The sequence below is a fragment of the Branchiostoma belcheri genome, unplaced genomic scaffold (assembly GCF_001625305.1).
Source record: "Branchiostoma belcheri isolate BF01 breed outbred unplaced genomic scaffold, Haploidv18h27 scaffold69, whole genome shotgun sequence".
NCBI classification, from domain to species: domain Eukaryota; kingdom Metazoa; phylum Chordata; class Leptocardii; order Amphioxiformes; family Branchiostomatidae; genus Branchiostoma; species Branchiostoma belcheri.
In genome coordinates this window covers 721,045-739,996 of record NW_017804342.1, presented here as the reverse complement: position 1 = coordinate 739,996, position 18,952 = coordinate 721,045, and the positions used below count along the sequence as shown (strand labels likewise).

The following is an 18,952-nucleotide window of genomic DNA, read 5'->3' as shown; positions in this document are numbered from 1 at the left end:
GTGTGTGTGTGTGTGTGTGTGTGTGTGTGTGTGTGTGTGTGTGTATGTGTGTGTGTATGTGTGTTTGTGTGTATGTGTGTGTGTGTGTGTGTGTGTGTGTGTGTGCGTGCGTGCGTGTGCGTACGCGTGTGCGTGTGTGCGTGTGCGTGTGCGTGCGCGTGCGTGTGCGTGTGCGTGTGTGCGTGTGTGCGTGTGTGTGTGTGTGTGTGTGTCTGTCTGTGTGTCTGTCTGTCTGTCTGTCTGCCCCTCCCCCGTGTGTGTGTTATAGTCTATTTGAGGTTAATTTGCTACGACTGCACCTTTGGTGAAAATGTGTTTGTTTCCATGTTAACGTTGTTTTTTTTTTACAGATACTCCCTCTACGCTCCATGTCTGATGAAATTACACAACTTCCCTCATGATCAGCAGTTTTGTAATGTGCACATCATGATAAGTAGGTATCTTTCATTTTCTTTGTGTGGGCGTTTTAATAAGTTACAAGAATTAGGAGATTGCAGGAAGTGTTTTGGGCGCGGGTTCGATTCCCGGCGTCCTAGGAGTTAGGAGTTGGTTTTATCTATTCGCACAATGTATACACATAACATGTAAAACATGGAAGACATTAATGTTCCGCCTTTCCAAAATTTGTGGCTTTGGGGTAGTTAAAAGAAGAATAGTTTTTTCTTTGTAAGTTAAGATAAGGCCATGTTGATTTCATTATATGGATGGCATCCGCGCGCACATGAATTTTCGGCCGTTTCCAAAACAAATGCTTTCAACCATACCTTGAACCGTACAAAACAGTTGCAAAATGAGCAAATATATACCGTAAGTTGAAAAGAAACGCTCGCATCAGTTTTGGGGTTCCCAGAGGATTTCATCCATATAATCAAATCAACATGGCCTAAATTGGTATAAATTGTAGTCTATTTTCAGTGGGTGGCGTCAAGGCGTCGTGGAATGCCATGGAGTTCTGGCCAGTTCGCGACAAGCCTGTGTTGATGAACATGCAGACCGTCCGGTCAGTCTTCCGTGTGGATCAGGTGGATTACGTCAGCTTTGCTGGCAGCAGTAGTTCCCCCCGTAAGTGCTTTAAAAACCTCTGACGTCTCATGGACTTACCAACCTGATGAAACTCTTCTCGCTTCTGACGTCTCGTTTGCAGTCAAACTGGTGGACTATCAACTACTAAGTACCCAATTCCAGCTCAGAAAATAACAAGAAATAGTCATGGCTTCAAGTGCCAGAGTTATCAACCAAGGATTGAGGCGTTCAAAAGCTTATTCTGTCCTAGAACTAGTGGAACTCACTGTCATAAAGAAAAGCGGTCTGTTTGTTCTTAGCCAATGGTAGCCAATATCATGTCTGAAACTGTAATCGTTGCAGTCAATACCTCATCCAAACGTTTACATCATGTAATGCGACATACTATGATGCCTGTTCTGTTACAGAGAATACCTGTATCTACCAGAAGGCCACGTGTGACTACCAAGGATCTGAGGATTGCCTGAGGACGAATTTGCGATGCTCGGAAGCGGAGAACCAGGCCGATCCGGTCTGCATCAAGTGTAATAATTTCGGAGGAGTCTGTTCATTGAAGCCGACTTCAAACTGTTCTTCGGTTCTGAAGAAAGGTGGGTGTTTATCTTTTTGTATCACATTATGGGCCAAGGAAAGATGTGTCGAAGGGCGGTTATGCCGGCTATAATAACACAGATACAGGCCTGGGTGTAACTAGTCAATGATATTGTGTTTACTGAATAAAAATTTAGCAAAGCCATCTGGTTCCATCTGGTTGATTCTCAGTCAATCCTTACACCAGGAAGGTGACATTTGTTGCTTTTATTTATTTTTTTCTGCAGTCAGTGCCGGAGTCGTATTCGTCACAAACCTGGAGTTGAGACTGAAGTTGACGCGGCGTCTCGGCTACCACTTCCTCCAGACCTACATCCCGTCCGTGTCTGTAGTCGGCATGTCCTGGGTCTCCTTCTGGATCGACCCGGCCTCCGCTCCGGCCAGAACAGGACTCGGAGTGACCACTGTCCTGACCATGGTCACGCTGGTAGATATATTAAGCTTGTACTTGTACTTGATTATGTGTTCTCAGCATTGTGAGTGGCCTGCGTCAATATAATGAATTTACCCCTTCATCTATCTCCATGTACAGAGTGGAAAGATCGGGGCAGCTCCAGAACTGAATTACGTCCGGGCGATCGACGTCTGGATGCTGACCTGTAAACTGTTCGTCGTGTTGGCCCTGCTGGAGTACGCGTTCGTCAACTTCACTGCCATGAAGGAAAAGGTAGATTCATTGCGGGGTAGAGGAACTGAATAGTTTTTATTCCACATTATAGCTTCATCTACACATTACACCACTCTCTGTTCTTCCCCTGCTCTCTATTTCTATCTCTGTACATATATTTGTCCTGGTAGAGACTCCGAGCTGGTAGAATAAGCGATTCCACCGGTAGAGATCTCGATCTTAGTCTTTGTAGACATGTGTGATGGTGATTTCCCATTTACAAATCATAAATTTCATCAATCCATTGACATCTTAAGTGACATGGATTGAAGTTGAAAAGTTCTTACTGTCTTTTAAGAGAATATCTTAGAATGAACATACACTGGTAGAATCGCCGATTCTACAAGATCGGAGTCTCCACACTGATATGTAACTATGGATAGAATCGCTTCATCGTCCATATGAAGAGTTCTACCCTGACATAGATAGATGATGGATTAATTCCACCTAATTACTCATTCCGTTGCAGGAAGAACAGACGCCTGCTGTCGATGTTGAACAGCAGGCAGAGCAGGTAAAGAAAGAAGCGGGACCAGATCTGTACGACTGTGAGGAAAACGAAAACAAGACGTCCTTGAAGAAGAAGTTTAAGTTCTCCGTCTCGACCGTGATGGCAGAGAAACTTCCTCGTAGCCTGGACCATGTGTCACGTGTGCTGTTTCCAGTCGCTTTTGTTATCTTTGTTTGTGCATACTTTGGTTTGTACGTATCAGCTGAATAGGAGCCAGAATGTTGGAAAGCCAGGATCTGCCAATTCCTGCACAAAGATGTCTTTATTACAGAGAGATAGAACTTACTCGTACTCGGCGTGAACCTATCATCATGCATGTGTACATACAAATGATGATCTACATTTCAATGAGAAAAAAATTAACTATGCATTGAAAATATACAATTGTGTTTAGACGTACATTTTGAATGGAAAATTGCTATATTTGTATTTCTTACGTGGTCATAACCATTATTACTCTGTGCTATCGTATGTAGTTATTTATCACGAATACATTTTTTGGGGACAGAGAGACAGTAGTACCGTTATAGAATTCTAGGAAGGTTTTACAGACGTCTACAGGTAAAGCTGATCCTTTCTGTTACAATCATATAATACTTTTTTGTCTTGTGGCACAATACTCTGTTGTTGATTACCCCGTTTCAACAGGATTTGTAGGTTGTAATTATTATTTCTCCTCTTGTTCGTCTTTCCCACGTGCTCATTAAACCTTTATACGTGAAGAAAATAAAATACATTATAAAATCATCCGCCTGCATCATTGGACCAATGAAATCAATGGAGTTTGTGCGACTGGCCTCAATGATAGAAACCTAACACTTCGAATCCAATATAATAACAGCTATAAAGTATGAATCTCCAAGCAGATCCTTCTTCTTCTTTACTCATCCTCTTCTGAGGTGCAGCGCGTGAAGTTTTGTCGCCAGTACTTTCTGTCTTTTATAGCAGACAAAAGTTCCACTCCTTGTAGACCAGTGTCAGACTGGATAAGACCTTTAAGTGTTGTGATTGGACACCCAATCCTCCTTTTTGCCTCTGGAGTCCAGAGTAGTAATCGACCCGCTGGTTCTGTACCACGAGTCACATGACCCGTGAGGCTGAGTCGACGTCTTTTTACTACCGTGGTGATGTTTTGGAGTGTTCCATTGGCCAGAGAGGGTCCAATACGCCACCCTCTCTGGTCAATGGATACTGTCTTATGCCACCCTAGGATCTGCTTGGAGATTAATGAAATATAAGGCAATCACAGCCAGAAAAGAAACATTTACCAGAATGTAATAACGGCTTATTGATTTTCAACCACGACATTCATCATTTCAGGACCTGACCCACTAAGCCTGGTATGTAGGGCATGTCGAGGAACGGCCAGCAAATCTACATAATCACATCGCCACGAAACTGATTCCTTCTGTTATATGTCTCCTTAGAATACTAGAGGAGCAATGGCAAATTTGTTTATTGGTTTATTCAGCCGAACCACTGGATTAGTTTTAGAGCTGCTGTAATGATATCAGTATCAGGAGTCCTGTTTGTACTACAATAAACATGTATATACCTTTTCGTCTGTTCACCTTTACTTAGCCCGATAGAGCATGAGTGTACAATGAAGGTTATCTTTAAAATTGAAATTTTCCACATGGCAAGTGGAAGGGGAGGGAGAACATATGTGAAAAACACCTTTCCTAACTACCACCCCAAATATACATCGGTAAAAGACTAATTCAACATTGATAAACATAATGCATTACACATAGCGAGGCAGTAATTAAGTGAATCTATTACACAGATTTCCAGTCAACAAGGTCTTAAAGCTAAACATGTAGCACATCTACAAGCTTATTTATGGCAAGCGGTGGGAATCATGGCAAGCCACTGCCGGACGGCTTCCTTAAGTAGCAGGGTGACATAGAGGTCTGATGAATATCGGAGGATGTCTTGGTGAATTATGTATAAGGCCGGGCAGGAACGCTTGAGATTGACAAATCATTGATCCTCCTCCTACAACATCCAAATTAGAATGTGATAAGCCACCAGTGCTGGTCGCTGCTGATGTGTTTAACGCTCTGCTGTGTGAGAAATACAGCCACCATGAGTACAAAGAGAACATGCTGGAATTTCCTGTTCTTGCTATTGCTTACATACATGGAAGCAACGTCGGGAGAAACTACCGGAGCGGAGAGAAGGTACCATGTACTGTTATCTAGCTTGTTTGGTTATTCCTACCCCTGGTCTATTTTTGCTCCAGGGAGATGTAGGAAGATAACAAGGACTACTGTAGAATTAGTCTTAAGTGTTGTTCTCTTAGGAATCGTATATTATTTGCCTGAACCTTCTACGTCCATTGAAAGAATCGCCTGTATTTTGATCACCACTTGATGACCATGAAAAAAAAGGAATTTTTAACTGCGATACCACGAACGTACATTGCTGGCAAGCTACCCTGAGTGTATTTGATACCACAGTATAAGACATTAGACAGAACAATTGGAACACATATTTCAGTGATGAATTCTGTTTAGTACACACAACTGTACTATGAATACATTTCCTGCCTTGCGATGTTGAAAGATGAGCTACTCGGCGATTATCTTGGTGTATGGTATGCCTTAAGGCTCACAGGCCATCTCGAGGAAAATTACTAGTATCACAAGGGGAATAGTATCAGTGATCAAGCTATAAATAGAAAACACAAAGTACTGTAGTGATGACAAACTGTTTTTATACCCCGATAATGATAACGTTAACGCAACATCTTATCATTTTGGCATCTCATTGCAGCAACGGTAGTAATGAAGATGGAATCGGGTCGGCGAAGCTGGGGCAGCATGTCATAAGGTTGCCGGAGAATTACGATAACGAAACAAGACCTAATTCTGACGGTACGTGTTGACTATGACATATTAGTTAGAAAAATCCGCTTAGACAAACTGTGTAATGGTAGAACAAAGAAAGAGATATTCAGACATCTCATCATGCACTACCGGTTATATAACCACACAATAGAAAAACTGTGTGAATTCATCTCCAGTTGCTTTAAAAAGAGAAAGAAATCTTCAAGACCTAGATTTTATAGAATGTACTTCCTAGTTGTTCCTAATAAGTCTATGGAATATTAGTTTTGCCAATTTGTCTATTTTCTCTATTTCATAAAGTTGTAGACGTTGGTTGTGCTGCCTACATCTCAAGCCTTGGCCCATTTTCGGAAGGGGCTATGGTAAGCCCTTCATGGCTTCTACTATCTCTCCTTGTATTTGTATTACTTACGAGTTGACGCTCTACCTTTAGATTTATTATCTGCAATCATGGAGGTATAAAAATCCCTTTTTATATCTCCATGCTGCAATTAAATAACACACCAATCCATTGATGGATTCTCATTTTATTTTTCAGAAATTCAAAATTTCATTTTACATGTACTGTCACTGGGTGGACCCCAGGTTGAACACCTCCGCATATCTCGCGTTTGTTGACGAAACAAAGGGAAAGATTTGGAGGCCTGAGATCATGCCCGATCCGCTGTATGATTCCATACGAGTAGAGCATGTCGGCAAGGTGTTTGTAACTGCAGGAGGACGAGTCTTGGACGGTAAAAGGTAGGACTCGATAACATGTTTCAAGGTGAAACTGTTGTTCCAACACAAAAGGTAAATGTTCTCACCTTAGATTTTGTCCATGATTTTTTTTACATTTTGTATGGTTTTATTATTGTCTTTTGAATCATATATTTTGTTCCTGTAAACAGCGACTATTGAAAGCAATTATAATATTTTGCGTGGTTTTGTTGTGTTTCAAATCAGACTTTTACCTCACAGATCACATTCAATCCATCCAGTCATCTGCCATGCTAATCTATTTAGGCCATAGTTTCAACGTCCAGCAAATGGTCTCCAGTCAGCGCAAATTATGTCCCTAATGTGTGATGGTCTTCTTTTAAGTCATTTACCGGGCAGTAATTACATTATAATGGCAATGCACAAGCGTGATCTTTGTTCATAAAACTGCCTAGTTTGTTGCTTTTATGTGATAAGTATCTTTACTTGTAGCTACACAAAAAAAGAATGGCGTCATTACAAACAGAATAGCATTCTTTATATAAATTTATGTAGTCATTTTATTTTGACGCAAAGATTTGAGTTATGCCCGATACTTCATTGTGGGGTCGGGATATCACCCAGGAATACTTTCAAAAACGCTTTCTGGCTATAAGTCCCGGATAAATAAAGAACAGAGAAAAAGAAAAAACGTTTATAGATGGTTGTGTAAAATTGACGGTTACCCGTTTGTCACCCAACAGATACACTATCGAATCAACATGCTTGATGACGTTTTACAACTATCCACACGACAAGCAGGTTTGCAACGTGCCCATCTATTTCGGTATGTAACCAGCTTTGCATTTCTTGCTACTTTTTTATCCTAGATCGATGACTTATTGAACTGTAAGAAGAGGGAAGAGGCATGTAAACGATAGACCCTAATGATGGCAATACCTTATGAGTTTGACTGTCTGTAAACTATATATAGATATGGTGTAGCAGAGCTTTAGTTTTTTTTTTTTTTTGCTTTCTATGATGTATTTATTGATTTGTTCATACAATGTTTTGTTACGTGTTCTGTAATGTTTCCTGTATACTGTTTCATGTATAATGTTTCATGTATATTCAGAAATAGCTAGCTGTCTGTGCCCCGTGTATATTTTGATTTTTTACAGTCCAATCAAATCAATTCTGTCAAATCGAAACACGTCTCTATTGACCTGCAGCTGGAGGAGAGATCGCTAGGTGGCAGTTGCCACCTGTATGGATGAAGACTGACTCGGAAATTTCCATGTCCTTGCAGCATGTCCGGTCCATGTTCCATATAAACCACGTGGAGTATCTCAGTTATATCGGTAGCAATGCAAATCCTGGTAAGTACTTCATATGCCTGGGGATATTGTCAACTATGTGAAGATTATATTTTGTCCTAGACATGTTATGATCTTAATTTTTTTCTTGTGGCATTTTCGAGTAAGGAACAAGTGGTGTTGTCCCTCTAGCAGCTTGTTCTGGGACTGCAGGGAGTCTCTGTCGAAATCTCTCAATGCCGAAAAGTGAAGAAAGGAAACTCGGATTTTCATGATCTTTAGCATTAAGGTACATGTACATGTAGCTTAGACAGAGATGTACATAATGAAATGCAAATCATGCAAACGAACGCTAAATTTGCATAATTAATGTTAAAATTCGATAAAATAAAATTCAAAAAAAATTCTAAATTTGTAACGAATGTAATCCATGGAACATTAACAGATACGAATCATGCAAATACTAGTAACCTCCGATCTATCTCATGTTGTTTAATCCCAGAGGAAACGTGCATCTACCAGAAGCGGCTGTGCGACTATGCAGGATCTGAGAGCTGTTATCTGACGGATTTAAAATGTACGGAAGCAGAGAATCGAAACAATTCGCTGTGCATCAAATGCAACAACTTCGGAGGGAAATGTTCTTCGGGAAACACAGCAAACTGTTCTTCAGTTATAGAAAAAGGTGGGCATTACTAATGACTAGCCGGCGGACAAAGAAAGATTGTAATGGAGGATGGGATCGCTTGTATAAAGTTATTTTACAAACGTATATCGTATATGCAAAATCGTTTCTTGAAACTTTATAATTCAGAGAAGCGCTGCTGGTACCACTTGAATATGAATGTCTTCAATTAAGTATATAAAAAGAGGATTGTATCTTAAAGAGATCATCAGAGATAGCTACTTGTTTGATTGTGACAAATATGTGTTTGGATTTATTTATGTTTTTAAAACGATGAACACGTTATATTTTTGTGCGGTCTGCAGGCGGATTTGAGCTTCTCGTGAATAAAGAATAGTTCAAACAAACAAACGAAATCAAGAAATTTCTTCCCTGTGCGTGTTTACAGTTGATCCTGTCGTCTTGTACTTCTCGGTGCTGGAGATCAGGTTCAAGTTGACGCGGCGTCTCGGCTACCACTTCCTCCAGACCTACATCCCGTCCGTGTCTGTAGTCGGCATGTCATGGGTCTCCTTCTGGATCGACCCGGCCTCCGCTCCGGCCAGAACGGGACTCGGAGTGACCACTGTCCTGACCATGGTCACGCTGGTACTTATACCATTCTGATAAATACTTCGAAAATGTTAATTTGTTATGTTTAATTACTTACTGAAGTATTGTTTTGGTTGACTGAGTTGTGGGTTTGTGTTTCTGCTTGTCCTGACAGAGTAGGTTGACTGCACGTGGGTGGGGGAAGATTGACAGACAGAATGACAGGTCAACAGTACAACAGTAGGTTTCACATGTATCCATCGGTCCGTTTGCCTCCACAGAGCGGGAAAGTTAAACCAGCCCCAGATCTGAACTACATCCGGGCTATTGACGTCTGGCTGCTCGGCTGCAAGCTCTTCGTCATCCTGGCTCTGCTGGAGTACGCATGCGTCAACTTTACCGTCTCGTCACAAAAGGTCAGTTTTTTTGTGAAATCCACAGTGTTCACAGTCTCAAATATACAGCAAACTTACTTGTGTATACATCAGAGTGTAAACAGTAAAGACACTCCTAGACATTTGAATCATCGGTTTTTCGTTATTTCAGAGAGAAGAGATGCTTGTCAATGTCCCCAAACCACCAAGCACGACGGAGAGAAAATCGGAAGTGACGCACTCCCCACAGGAAGAGCATGGGAACGAGACTACCTGGAACGACAGGCTCGTTGAGGTGGGCAGGAAGCTCGGTCCCTGCAGGTTGGACCACGTGTCACGTGTGCTCTTTCCTGCCGCTTTCGTTGTCTTCGTTTGTTCATATTTTGTTGCATACATATATTAGTGAGAGATAACGGTTCAATCAAGTCAGAATTATCCCGATAGATGAAATACCATCTTTACCAACGCATGTGGGGTTATGGAGACGGTTTGTCGTGTATTATGGTTATAAGGGTTAACCTACTACCATTCTGAGAAACAAATTTTTGCAACAAAACAGCAGTCTTATAATTATGCTAGACTTTGTACAACAACAATAGATTAGAAGAAGCCAATCACGAACTATGTGATCACCATGCGGTTCCGGTTGGTACTACAACTCACTCGTTGTCAGAGTACTGGCTGACTAAAAGAGTTAAGCATCTGTAAATATGTCGCACGAAAGGCAGTTATTGAGAGGAGACAACAGGATTTGTATTTTATCCCGTATATGTATCTATCCATGTGATATCTAATCGCATGTTATAAAATAAACAGCTATTTAGAGCATGAAATCAATATTTCTGCATGTGGTGTCTTTGAATGTCAGATAGAACAATTAAAATAAACACATCAACCAACCAGTTAAGTTGAAGAATACACATATATATTTGTCTGAAATATTTGATGAAACATACGTCCACTTTTGTCAAAACGATAGATCAGATTACCCACATAGTCTGGAATTCGAAAGGCCACATCGACAGATGTTAAATGTCAGGATTCGTAGCGCACACTTTTGAAAGGCAGTATGTGTGCAATACTCCCACGAGACAAAGAACTGCACTTTGATGATAAACGTTGATTTTGGATTTTGAATGTTCAAGTTCAATCGCTTTCTCATAAGCGGTGGCCGCTATAAAACGCACCAATGACCGGCGACGGTTCTACCGACACGACTCACCCTGGTGTTATCTGCCACCGATCACGCACGCCACCATGCGTCAACAGTTGGCACTGCAGCTCACTCGCTGTCGGAGGATTCCGAACTCAAACCCATGTGTCCCGGCGGGCAGTGCAGGTGTTGGATCGCGACCGTCGTGCCGCGCGGCATCTCGTCCTGCTGAAGCGTCAGCAAGTTCGGGTTCCTTCTGATGCCTTCCACGAACTCGCGCATCTGAAGTTTACCGTCCCTGTCCTTGTCCAAATCCTGAAAGATGCGGTCTACCATCTCCTCCAGAGCCGGTTCCAAGTCGTCCAGATCCTGGCACGTCGCCTCCGGTGACCGGAGCTCGATCACCAGCTGAAACGGCAGTAGAGCATAATTTTTTTATATTATTCCAACATTCATCACAAGGTATGGTGACGGCAGACTCAAGATTTTACAACTTGTTATGCCGCCACTAACGCAGAGGACAAACTCATGTACGGACAAAAGATAGTCAGTCATACTCATTTTCACCTGAGTTAAGTGACTGAATTAAGTCGTGTAAAGTGCTTTTCCCAATTGCAAGGAGTCACTACTGTAACACCTATATGTAACTTAGCGACATCGCCGGAAACTGCACGGCTGTAATGACAAGGGTGACTACAAGTGAGGGATTTCCCGCAGCTGACGGTTTAAGCTACTAACAAATTACCAACATCTTCTTCTTCTGTTCCAAGCTTCTAAAGTACGGTTTTCAAATGTCAATACTAGACATGGTTCTGCTTTAAATCCAGGTTAGGGAGGCATGTTGGAGGCTGATACTGTAGCCGAGCCCTTGGAAATTTACTATTCTTTTGGAATGAAAGAAATTATTATCATCGGCCACCTACAATGGAATGCTAGAATAACATCTCGCCTGGATATATAGCTGGTTCGCCAGTCTTTACTTTGAATTTTTCCTTGATTTGCGAGACTGGTTTTTATCGTCGTATTCCATGTATTGACTAAAGCAAAATAAAGCTGCAAGATACTACCCAAGTTGCAGACACCTAGGAGCAAAATTTAACATAAAAAATAAGCCACTGCGAATTTTTTTTTCATTTTGGAATTTCTGTTGCCATCATTTTATATTAGCTTGAATTCCTATTTGAGTTAAATAATATTTGAATTTGCGTTTATATTACTATGGCTACAATCAAATGTTCTACGGATACTTGAATATTTATTTTAGTATTATTATCACTATTATTATGTTCTACACGAATTTCCGTTACTATGAGTATTGTACGCTGGATGGTGCACTTTCTGTTTCCTTATATCTGAAAAAAATTTAAACTAGAAAGGTAACATTTGCAAAGCAAATGCACAATGTTTACCTTTTCATATGGTCTGTTGTGTTAATTCTTACTCAGACACATCCCTATATATGGTCAGACAGGAGTCTAAATCCCTCCTGCTATAAAATTGCAATATGATGTACATGTAGCCCAACACTAGTTACCGTGGTAACAGACAGTCTGGTTCAGGAAACGTAGCAAAAACATGTTTTCCTTCGGTAAAGCCTCTGCGATTCAACCCGGAATGATAAATGACTTGCAGAAAAAAAGGCAGGTAAATTCGTTCCACGATGCGGCACGTGGTCGCCCTGCTAAGCTCCCGGTTGTAAAGATGTCGACTTCCGACCGACAGTACAGAGAGTGCTCAGCTGTGATAAGGTCCTTCCCGCACCATATCCAGACGACATGGCTACAGTTAGTCTCAAATAGCTTACGTAATACAATCCCGAGAATCCTTAAAGCGATATTATGCAAGATTTTCACTATTTTAAACATCGTTGTTTTACACATTTTCTTGCGCTATAAGCTTACCTGGGTTCATGATGACATTTGGGGAGTAAACGATCAACATCATTGCACCACAAAAATGCGTTGGAAGCTGCCGAAGATACTCGAACGAAAACCAGTGTTGGTTTACATTCTTTTTTTGGAGCCTCCTAAAATTACAGCTGCGCTAAGTCGTCGGAAAAGTGAAATAGCAATGCTAATATGTTGAAAGGTACATGTATTGAAAATGACACTCTAGATGAGAAAATTTCAATTATTTATATTTACAGTTTTGGCGCCAAAATCTCACATAATATCGCTTTAATGCTGTATACTTTACCATATTCCACAAGCTCGAGACACAGATGCGAACAGAAAAAGAGAAAGTGTGTTTGTGTGTGTGTGTTTATGTGTGTGTGTGTTTATGTGTGTGTGTGTGTGTGTGTGTGTGTGTGTGTGTGTGTGTGTGTGTGTGTGTGTGTGTGTGTGTGTGTGTGTGTGTGTGTGTGTGTGTGTGTGTGTGTTTGTGTGTGTGTGTGTGTGTGTGTGTGTGTGTGTGTGTGTGTGTGTGTGTGTGTGTGTGTGTGTGTGTGTGTGTGCACGCGCGCGGGTGTCTGTCTGTGTCTGTCTGTGCCTGTGTGTGTGTGTATATGTGTGTATTTGAACCTGTCGAGTGCCATAAACAGATAGAAAATGCAAGAGTTGTACCGTTGTGTGTCAAAGGAAAACTTGGCTGAACTCCAGCTTCCTAACATTTGCAAACCCCATAGGAGCAAAAAGGCAAGAAAGCGTTTGTACATAAAAGCGGTCCCTGGTCGCCGTCTGACATGCTCTCCAATTGTGGGTGGTACCGCCCGACACGCAGGTGGTTCTACCTGTTATTAGACATGCCCGCACTACCGCACTGGGAATGTCACTTCGTTATACCGGTAATGAGCCAGAAAGGTTGTAGTCGCAAGAGTTACATCCATGTATTCACCAAAGACAAAACAAACACATCGCTGCTGTACATGCTGTGAAATTACATTCGTTCCAACATTTTTGGCACACAAAGTACAAGACACAGTGGTGGACAATTATACAAATTTTGCGAATCATTCTAGATTTCTGAGCAGTGTCGCTATTTGCTGGTTCCAGACGACGACGCGTTCGCCTCGCCACCCGTAGATACAAGCAGGACTAGGGACTAAATTGCATGAAAATAAACTGATTTTAAACTACAGGTCCCGAGGCGAAGTCTTGTAAATGGGCGCAGGTGTACCGTGACTAAAATATGGGTAAAGGGAAGGGAGTACTAACTTGACTAAGTGTTTTTTTAATATAGAACTTCCAACATTATCGTTTATTCGCGGACGCTCTCTATAACGGATCAGACACAGCATTTGATTTCAACGAGTTATCAAAAGCACTTAGTGGTTAAGCTATCAGTGTATTGTGGAACAGATCGAGTAACTATCGTAACAGCATTACAATGTTATTACAAAATGTATCCATTCAACATGAAATGAATATATATACGATTCTTTGCAAGAATTCATAGACACCGTCACACCTTGTTTCATCCGCTAAAAACCCGTTCATTCGAGGTTATCTTGAAAGCACCACTTACAAATGAGAGAGTGGCTGCATGTCCATTAAATAGTTGCATTTATCTATCTTTATTTTGCTATGCTAAGTGGGGCTATAGGATAGGTCTATTAGGGAGATTTTTGTAGTAGTACGTTTCAAGGCTCTTCTCCCAAAATAGAAAATTCTAACAATTGCTTCAACCGTACGTGTGTTCAACAGACCAGCAGAATTGCTAACACTTGATTAGACATGAGAGTGTAACAAGTGAAGAGTACACTACAGTGGATTACGATCAAATGGACAGCCGCCAAGAGGACTTTTTCCACTCTGATGATTAGATTATTAGGCCAAGATGAGAGGTGCTGTTAGTTTTGCCAAACAAAGTTTCAGAATATTACTGGAGTTGGGACTCGGTCACATACGTCGTGCAATCTTCCTACGACCATAAATTCAGTTGTCTTGCTACTGGGAATTCTGTCCTTGTCGCCAGTCGGTTCTGACGTCACAGACAGCTTTTTACGATATCAAAATCGTACGACCTATAGCTACGACGAATATGACTACGCCTATATAAGTAAAAAAATCTCATACCTTCGTCGTCTGTGGTTTTTCAAAGGATATTGTGTAATGTCCTAGGTTTTTCTTTAGTATAGTTATTTGTTTTTTCCGTACGCTTGTGTTACGCGATGTATCTATATGCGTGTTACTTTGGCTCAATTCATCAGATCAAATAAACCTTTTATAGTATGTCGAAGGTAATCGGCCAAGTAATCAAAGTTCGATCTCACCTTGAGTACGTTATACAATTCCACTCGGGATATCTCTCCATTACCATCCAGATCGTACATGTTGAACGCCCACTTCAGTTTCTCCACTACCGAGCCCCTCAGTAGCGCGCTCATGCCCGTGAGGTACTCCTTGAAGTCCACAGTCCCGCTACCGTCCCTGTCGAACGCGCGGAATATCCGCTTGGCCATCGCCGTCTTCCTCCCGCGGTCTCCCGAGGAAAAGTACGCCACGTAGAAGTGCACGAATTTCTCCTCGGTCAGGATGCCGTCCGGACAGTCGGTGAAGAACAGTCGGTACCATTTCTTGACTTCCGACTCCCTGAAGTTGGTGATGCGGGTGAGATGTTCCACCAGGTGCCGCTTCTCTCGTCTCCTCCGTCCGTCGTTTGTTCTCATGTCGATTTGGTCCTGCAGTTTGGACAGCATACCTCCCATTTTCGGGAATGGGTAGCAAGGCAGCGCCTAGTATAGTGCAGTATGATGACACCGTACAATGAAATCCTCACGGCTGCCTCTCTAGTAAGTCCAGACTCCCGAAAACGAAAACACACAGGCAACGAAGGCTACGCAGACAACTATAGATAGTCCGCGGCGTAAAGATACGCACGAACACTTTGTAGATTCTCCTTAGTGATCACTGAAAGCGCGAACATAAAAATACGACGCTGAACAAAATCTCCGGAGGTTTAGGCAATAGCAGGCTAGATACCAAAGTTAACAACTACAAACGTTAAGCCTACGCACGTTCTGATATACGCTGTTACATAGTGAAGATGATCCAGTCCCGCGGCTTGAAAGACGGAATGGCAAGTCGTGGTAAGAACCCTACTTTACATACTGATGACACACAAATCAAAATCCATTTACGAACAGAAAGATAGCGTCGGCTCATCACGAAACCGATGAGGGGCAGCTTGACTGTTCCTCTGTTGTCGTGCGATTCGGGAGGAAGTTCAGAAGCCTCGAAGATCGATCATGTAGAGAGAACAAAATCCCCCCAAAGCCGCCCGGATTGAACAGCCGTTACCGCGAAATTGCTCTCCCCGCGTGTCCGGCTTTGAAGCGAGGCAGCCAGGCAAGATCCGCTTGAACAGACCGCGGGGGCAGGTAGCGCTTTAGCGAATGAAAGCACGTCGTCCCCACCGGAACTACATCGGCCTACAGCCAGAAACTGTGACGTCAACAGCTACGAATCTCTGCAGGCATTCATCCGACTCAAAGCTAGCCTCCTGTGCAGGCCGCCGGGCGGGTGGGAGTTTTGATACTGGGTTTTGTAGAATTTTAAACGCGTTCTTTTAATTGCCTACAACCAGCGGCCAAGAGAAGGTACCCCCCCCCACGGCTGGTTATAGGATGGCCGGCAATTAAAAGAACGCGTTGAAAATTCTACAAAACGCAGTATCAAAACTCCCACCCGCCCAGAGGCCTGCACAGGAGGCTATTCAAAGCCTGTTTTCTACGCATGCAAAGTATTGCGCCTCACACCTATATCAATAGAAAGAACTTCCCCCCGCAGCCTATGTTTAACTTATATCATATAAGCTTTTAAAGGTCAGTATGTGTCTACTTTAAACGCTCCTATATTGCGGTATTGCATTACATTGCACTTGCACGCTCAGAAGTGCGACTGAGTCGAGGAGATAGCCACCAGTTGAAAGCCGTAAAAACGACGCTAGACCCGTGACGACCTGGGTGCGTTGGCATTTAGACGCCATGGGTGATCGTGGGGTGAATTCTTGGGCACATTAGCAACAGTTTCTTCAATCTAGCCTTTATCAGGCTTCAGTAACGGTTGGTAAGAGTAGAAATTGGCCAAATAGACAACATGCAAGGGGAACTGGGAGCTTCAAGCTGTACTCCTTTAGCGGACAAACTCATGTTATGTCTAGTATAGTCTCATGTATGTGTGCCAGGGGTGGTAAGGTCGCTGTGAGATACTAAGTTTAATGCATGAATTTGACTAATGTGGTTGCTTTTATTGATTGGATTTTAACGGATTTAAAGACATTCAAAGCCATTTTTCAGGGTGGCAAACAAAAAAAATTCTTGATGAGGAAGTCTGATGTCTGCATTTTCTGCCATTCCGTAATACCTTTTTTTTCATCCAAATCATTTATAATTAAGAACGCTCGATATCTGAATACGATACAAAAATTATACATTATAGCGGGATTAGCAATTCAACACCATAGTAACAACAATAAAACAGCACGTAAGTCCCCCAAAACACTTTGCCGGTCACCGAACCTGCTATGCTATGGAGGCCACAAATGCACTGATATAGCCTAATAGTAGATCTGAAGCGGTCCCAATTCAGAGAAGACAGCCACTTGTGTGCATTAGGCGCCTTTGATGTGACAGTATATGGCCTGATGGACAACTCTCTCTCCATCTCAAGCTTCGCTCGTGTCAGAAAATCCACCTGGGAAAATCTGCCCGGCTGGAATGATATATATGACGTGACCTTTCCCGTGCCACAGCCTTACTTGCCAAGCTAAGGCCGTAGGCCACTTGTTACTCTTAAAAATCTATAAATGGATATAACAGCCAACATTGCATTGCACGAAGGAGGACGCATGCTATAACAGAAACCACTATATGGTAACAAACGCACAAAGCTGTTCAAGCTTCTTTCTGCTTGCTCAATGGGATTTGTTTCATTTCATGCTATAGATAAATTTAATTTCATTCTTGAAGATAATAGCCCTTACTGTATACAAATGGGTAAATATATCAAAGAATGTTTAGACCGTAGAACAAGTTGTATAAGTTGACTTATCTATAGTCTTGTACGTAGGTCAATTTTGAGGTATCTGTCAGTATGCCTACATGTCTTAAATACCTTACGAAAGTCGATGTACTTGTTGTGTCAAATAAAGTTCTCTATCTTTATTTCTACACCAAACGAGGTGAATGCCAATAGGTCTCCATGTAGTAGCTATATTTTCAATTCGACGCCAGAGACAAATTATACGTCTATGGTTAGAGACTAAACAGATTTCATACTGTCCTCATTGATGAGTCTTTTCCATGGTCAAGACCTCAGTGCCATCCTAGACAAAACGAAAGCCATTTCAACAATTTATTCCCAGTGCAGCGACAGCACGTACACAACGTACCCGCTTAAATATCTCTAGAGTTTCAGTTTCGATCATGAGAACTTTTAGATGGATGGAATGGCGAGATGGCGACAAATAAATCGTTGACATGGCCGTTCGTATTGTACGTAAATGCCATCGAGATTGCAGACGAACGTTACACAGTACCGTCTGTAGCCCACATTTCACGCCAATCTCAGGGACTAGACGACAGTCTCGACAATGACGACATTCATGTCACGGATGCTCATGATCTCTCAATAGTAACTCTCAACGACTGGAAAGCCCCCAAATAGCTCATGTAAAATCGAGTGGCAGCTGCTATTTCACACTTATCTCTGTCTGAAAAAGCCAGGTCATATTTCAGGGACTTATTCGCAAGCTGCACCTGTATCACATTGCGAGATGTAATTGTACGTTTCAATCCCCTAAAATGGCGAAGGTTTGTTTCAAGGCCATTTTGGCCTTTGGTAGAAACGACAGGTATATTTCTGGGGATTATTTGCCTCCAAGAACGCTGTTTATGTGCGAAATCTTTATGTCACTTGACTTTTTGCCTAAGGCAGAACGGATGAACACATAATCAGTCATAAGCTTGACTTTTTGAACGGTTTAATTTGCATCCATATGGTGCATGTTCATAGGGTTTGTTTCATGGCCATTGCGGCCTTTGGTAAAACGGCAGGTATATTTCTGGGGATTATTTGCTGCGAAATCTTTATGTCAGTTGACTTTTTGCCGAAGGCAGAACGGATGAACACATAATCAGTCATGAACTTGACTTTCTAAAAGGTTAACTTTGCATTTTTATGGTGCATATTCATACCTCGATACATAGAAACGCTGTTTCATAACTCTCTATGCGACCAACACAAAACTTTCCGCGTTTATTGAAATTCCTTGGTTGAGAAATCTTTAGAAATATCCAGATGTACATTCAAACCCGTGTAAACAACACACTAAATTTTCCACATATACTGTGGGAACTAAAAGTGTCCATGGTGAAAAGGATAGGACGTTTGAATACTGCGTACCGACAGAATTTTCCTTTCCTTTTTTTGTTCAAGTATCATCGGATCAACATATGTCACAATCCTAAGGCTTTCCATCAGAAGAAGAGACTATATATAGAAATGAACTTGTCTGGGATGCCTCCTCAAAGATTTTCTCAAACCAAGAAGTTTTCAAACTGTCTTTGAATCCTAGCAGAGATGGATGCACGGTTAAGGTTAAGGCGTCGGATCAGTATCGTCCAATGGC

General features: G+C 41.9%; 3 protein-coding genes and 1 long non-coding RNA gene across 5 annotated transcripts; 3 read left to right on the top strand and 1 right to left on the bottom strand.

Moving 5' to 3' along the window:
• Nucleotides 1-350: 350 nt before the first annotated feature.
• On the top strand, nt 351-1,520 carry LOC109484128. The gene is made up of 3 exons (XR_002141061.1): nt 351-433; nt 916-1,062; nt 1,431-1,520. It is a non-coding gene; the product is annotated as an uncharacterized LOC109484128 (long non-coding RNA).
• Nucleotides 1,521-1,951: 431 nt separating this feature from the next.
• Nucleotides 1,952-3,002, top strand: LOC109484104 (glycine receptor subunit alphaZ1-like). The gene is made up of 3 exons (XM_019787325.1): nt 1,952-2,041; nt 2,147-2,281; nt 2,751-3,002. Exons 1-3 carry the CDS (start codon nt 1,952-1,954, stop codon nt 3,000-3,002), a joined length of 477 nt encoding a protein of 158 aa, XP_019642884.1.
• Nucleotides 3,003-6,223: 3,221 nt separating this feature from the next.
• LOC109484240 (glycine receptor subunit alpha-4-like) lies at nt 6,224-9,965 on the top strand. 2 transcript variants are annotated; one of them, XM_019787512.1, is made up of 7 exons: nt 6,224-6,385; nt 7,087-7,169; nt 7,555-7,701; nt 8,141-8,323; nt 8,712-8,911; nt 9,136-9,270; nt 9,401-9,965. In XM_019787512.1, exons 1-7 carry the CDS (start codon nt 6,297-6,299, stop codon nt 9,629-9,631), a joined length of 1,068 nt encoding a protein of 355 aa, XP_019643071.1. In that variant the 5' UTR covers nt 6,224-6,296; the 3' UTR covers nt 9,632-9,965. The 2 variants fall into 2 exon arrangements, with proteins under 2 accessions (XP_019643071.1, XP_019643070.1); XM_019787511.1 differs by having other exon boundaries at nt 9,136-9,864.
• A 182-nt stretch (nt 9,966-10,147) lies between these two features.
• On the bottom strand, nt 10,148-15,725 carry LOC109484241 (neurocalcin homolog). Its single transcript, XM_019787513.1, has 2 exons — nt 14,595-15,725; nt 10,148-10,789 (listed from the first exon to the last, which is right to left on the bottom strand). Exons 1-2 carry the CDS (start codon nt 15,027-15,029, stop codon nt 10,511-10,513), a joined length of 714 nt encoding a protein of 237 aa, XP_019643072.1. The 5' UTR covers nt 15,030-15,725; the 3' UTR covers nt 10,148-10,510.
• Nucleotides 15,726-18,952: the final 3,227 nt, after the last annotated feature.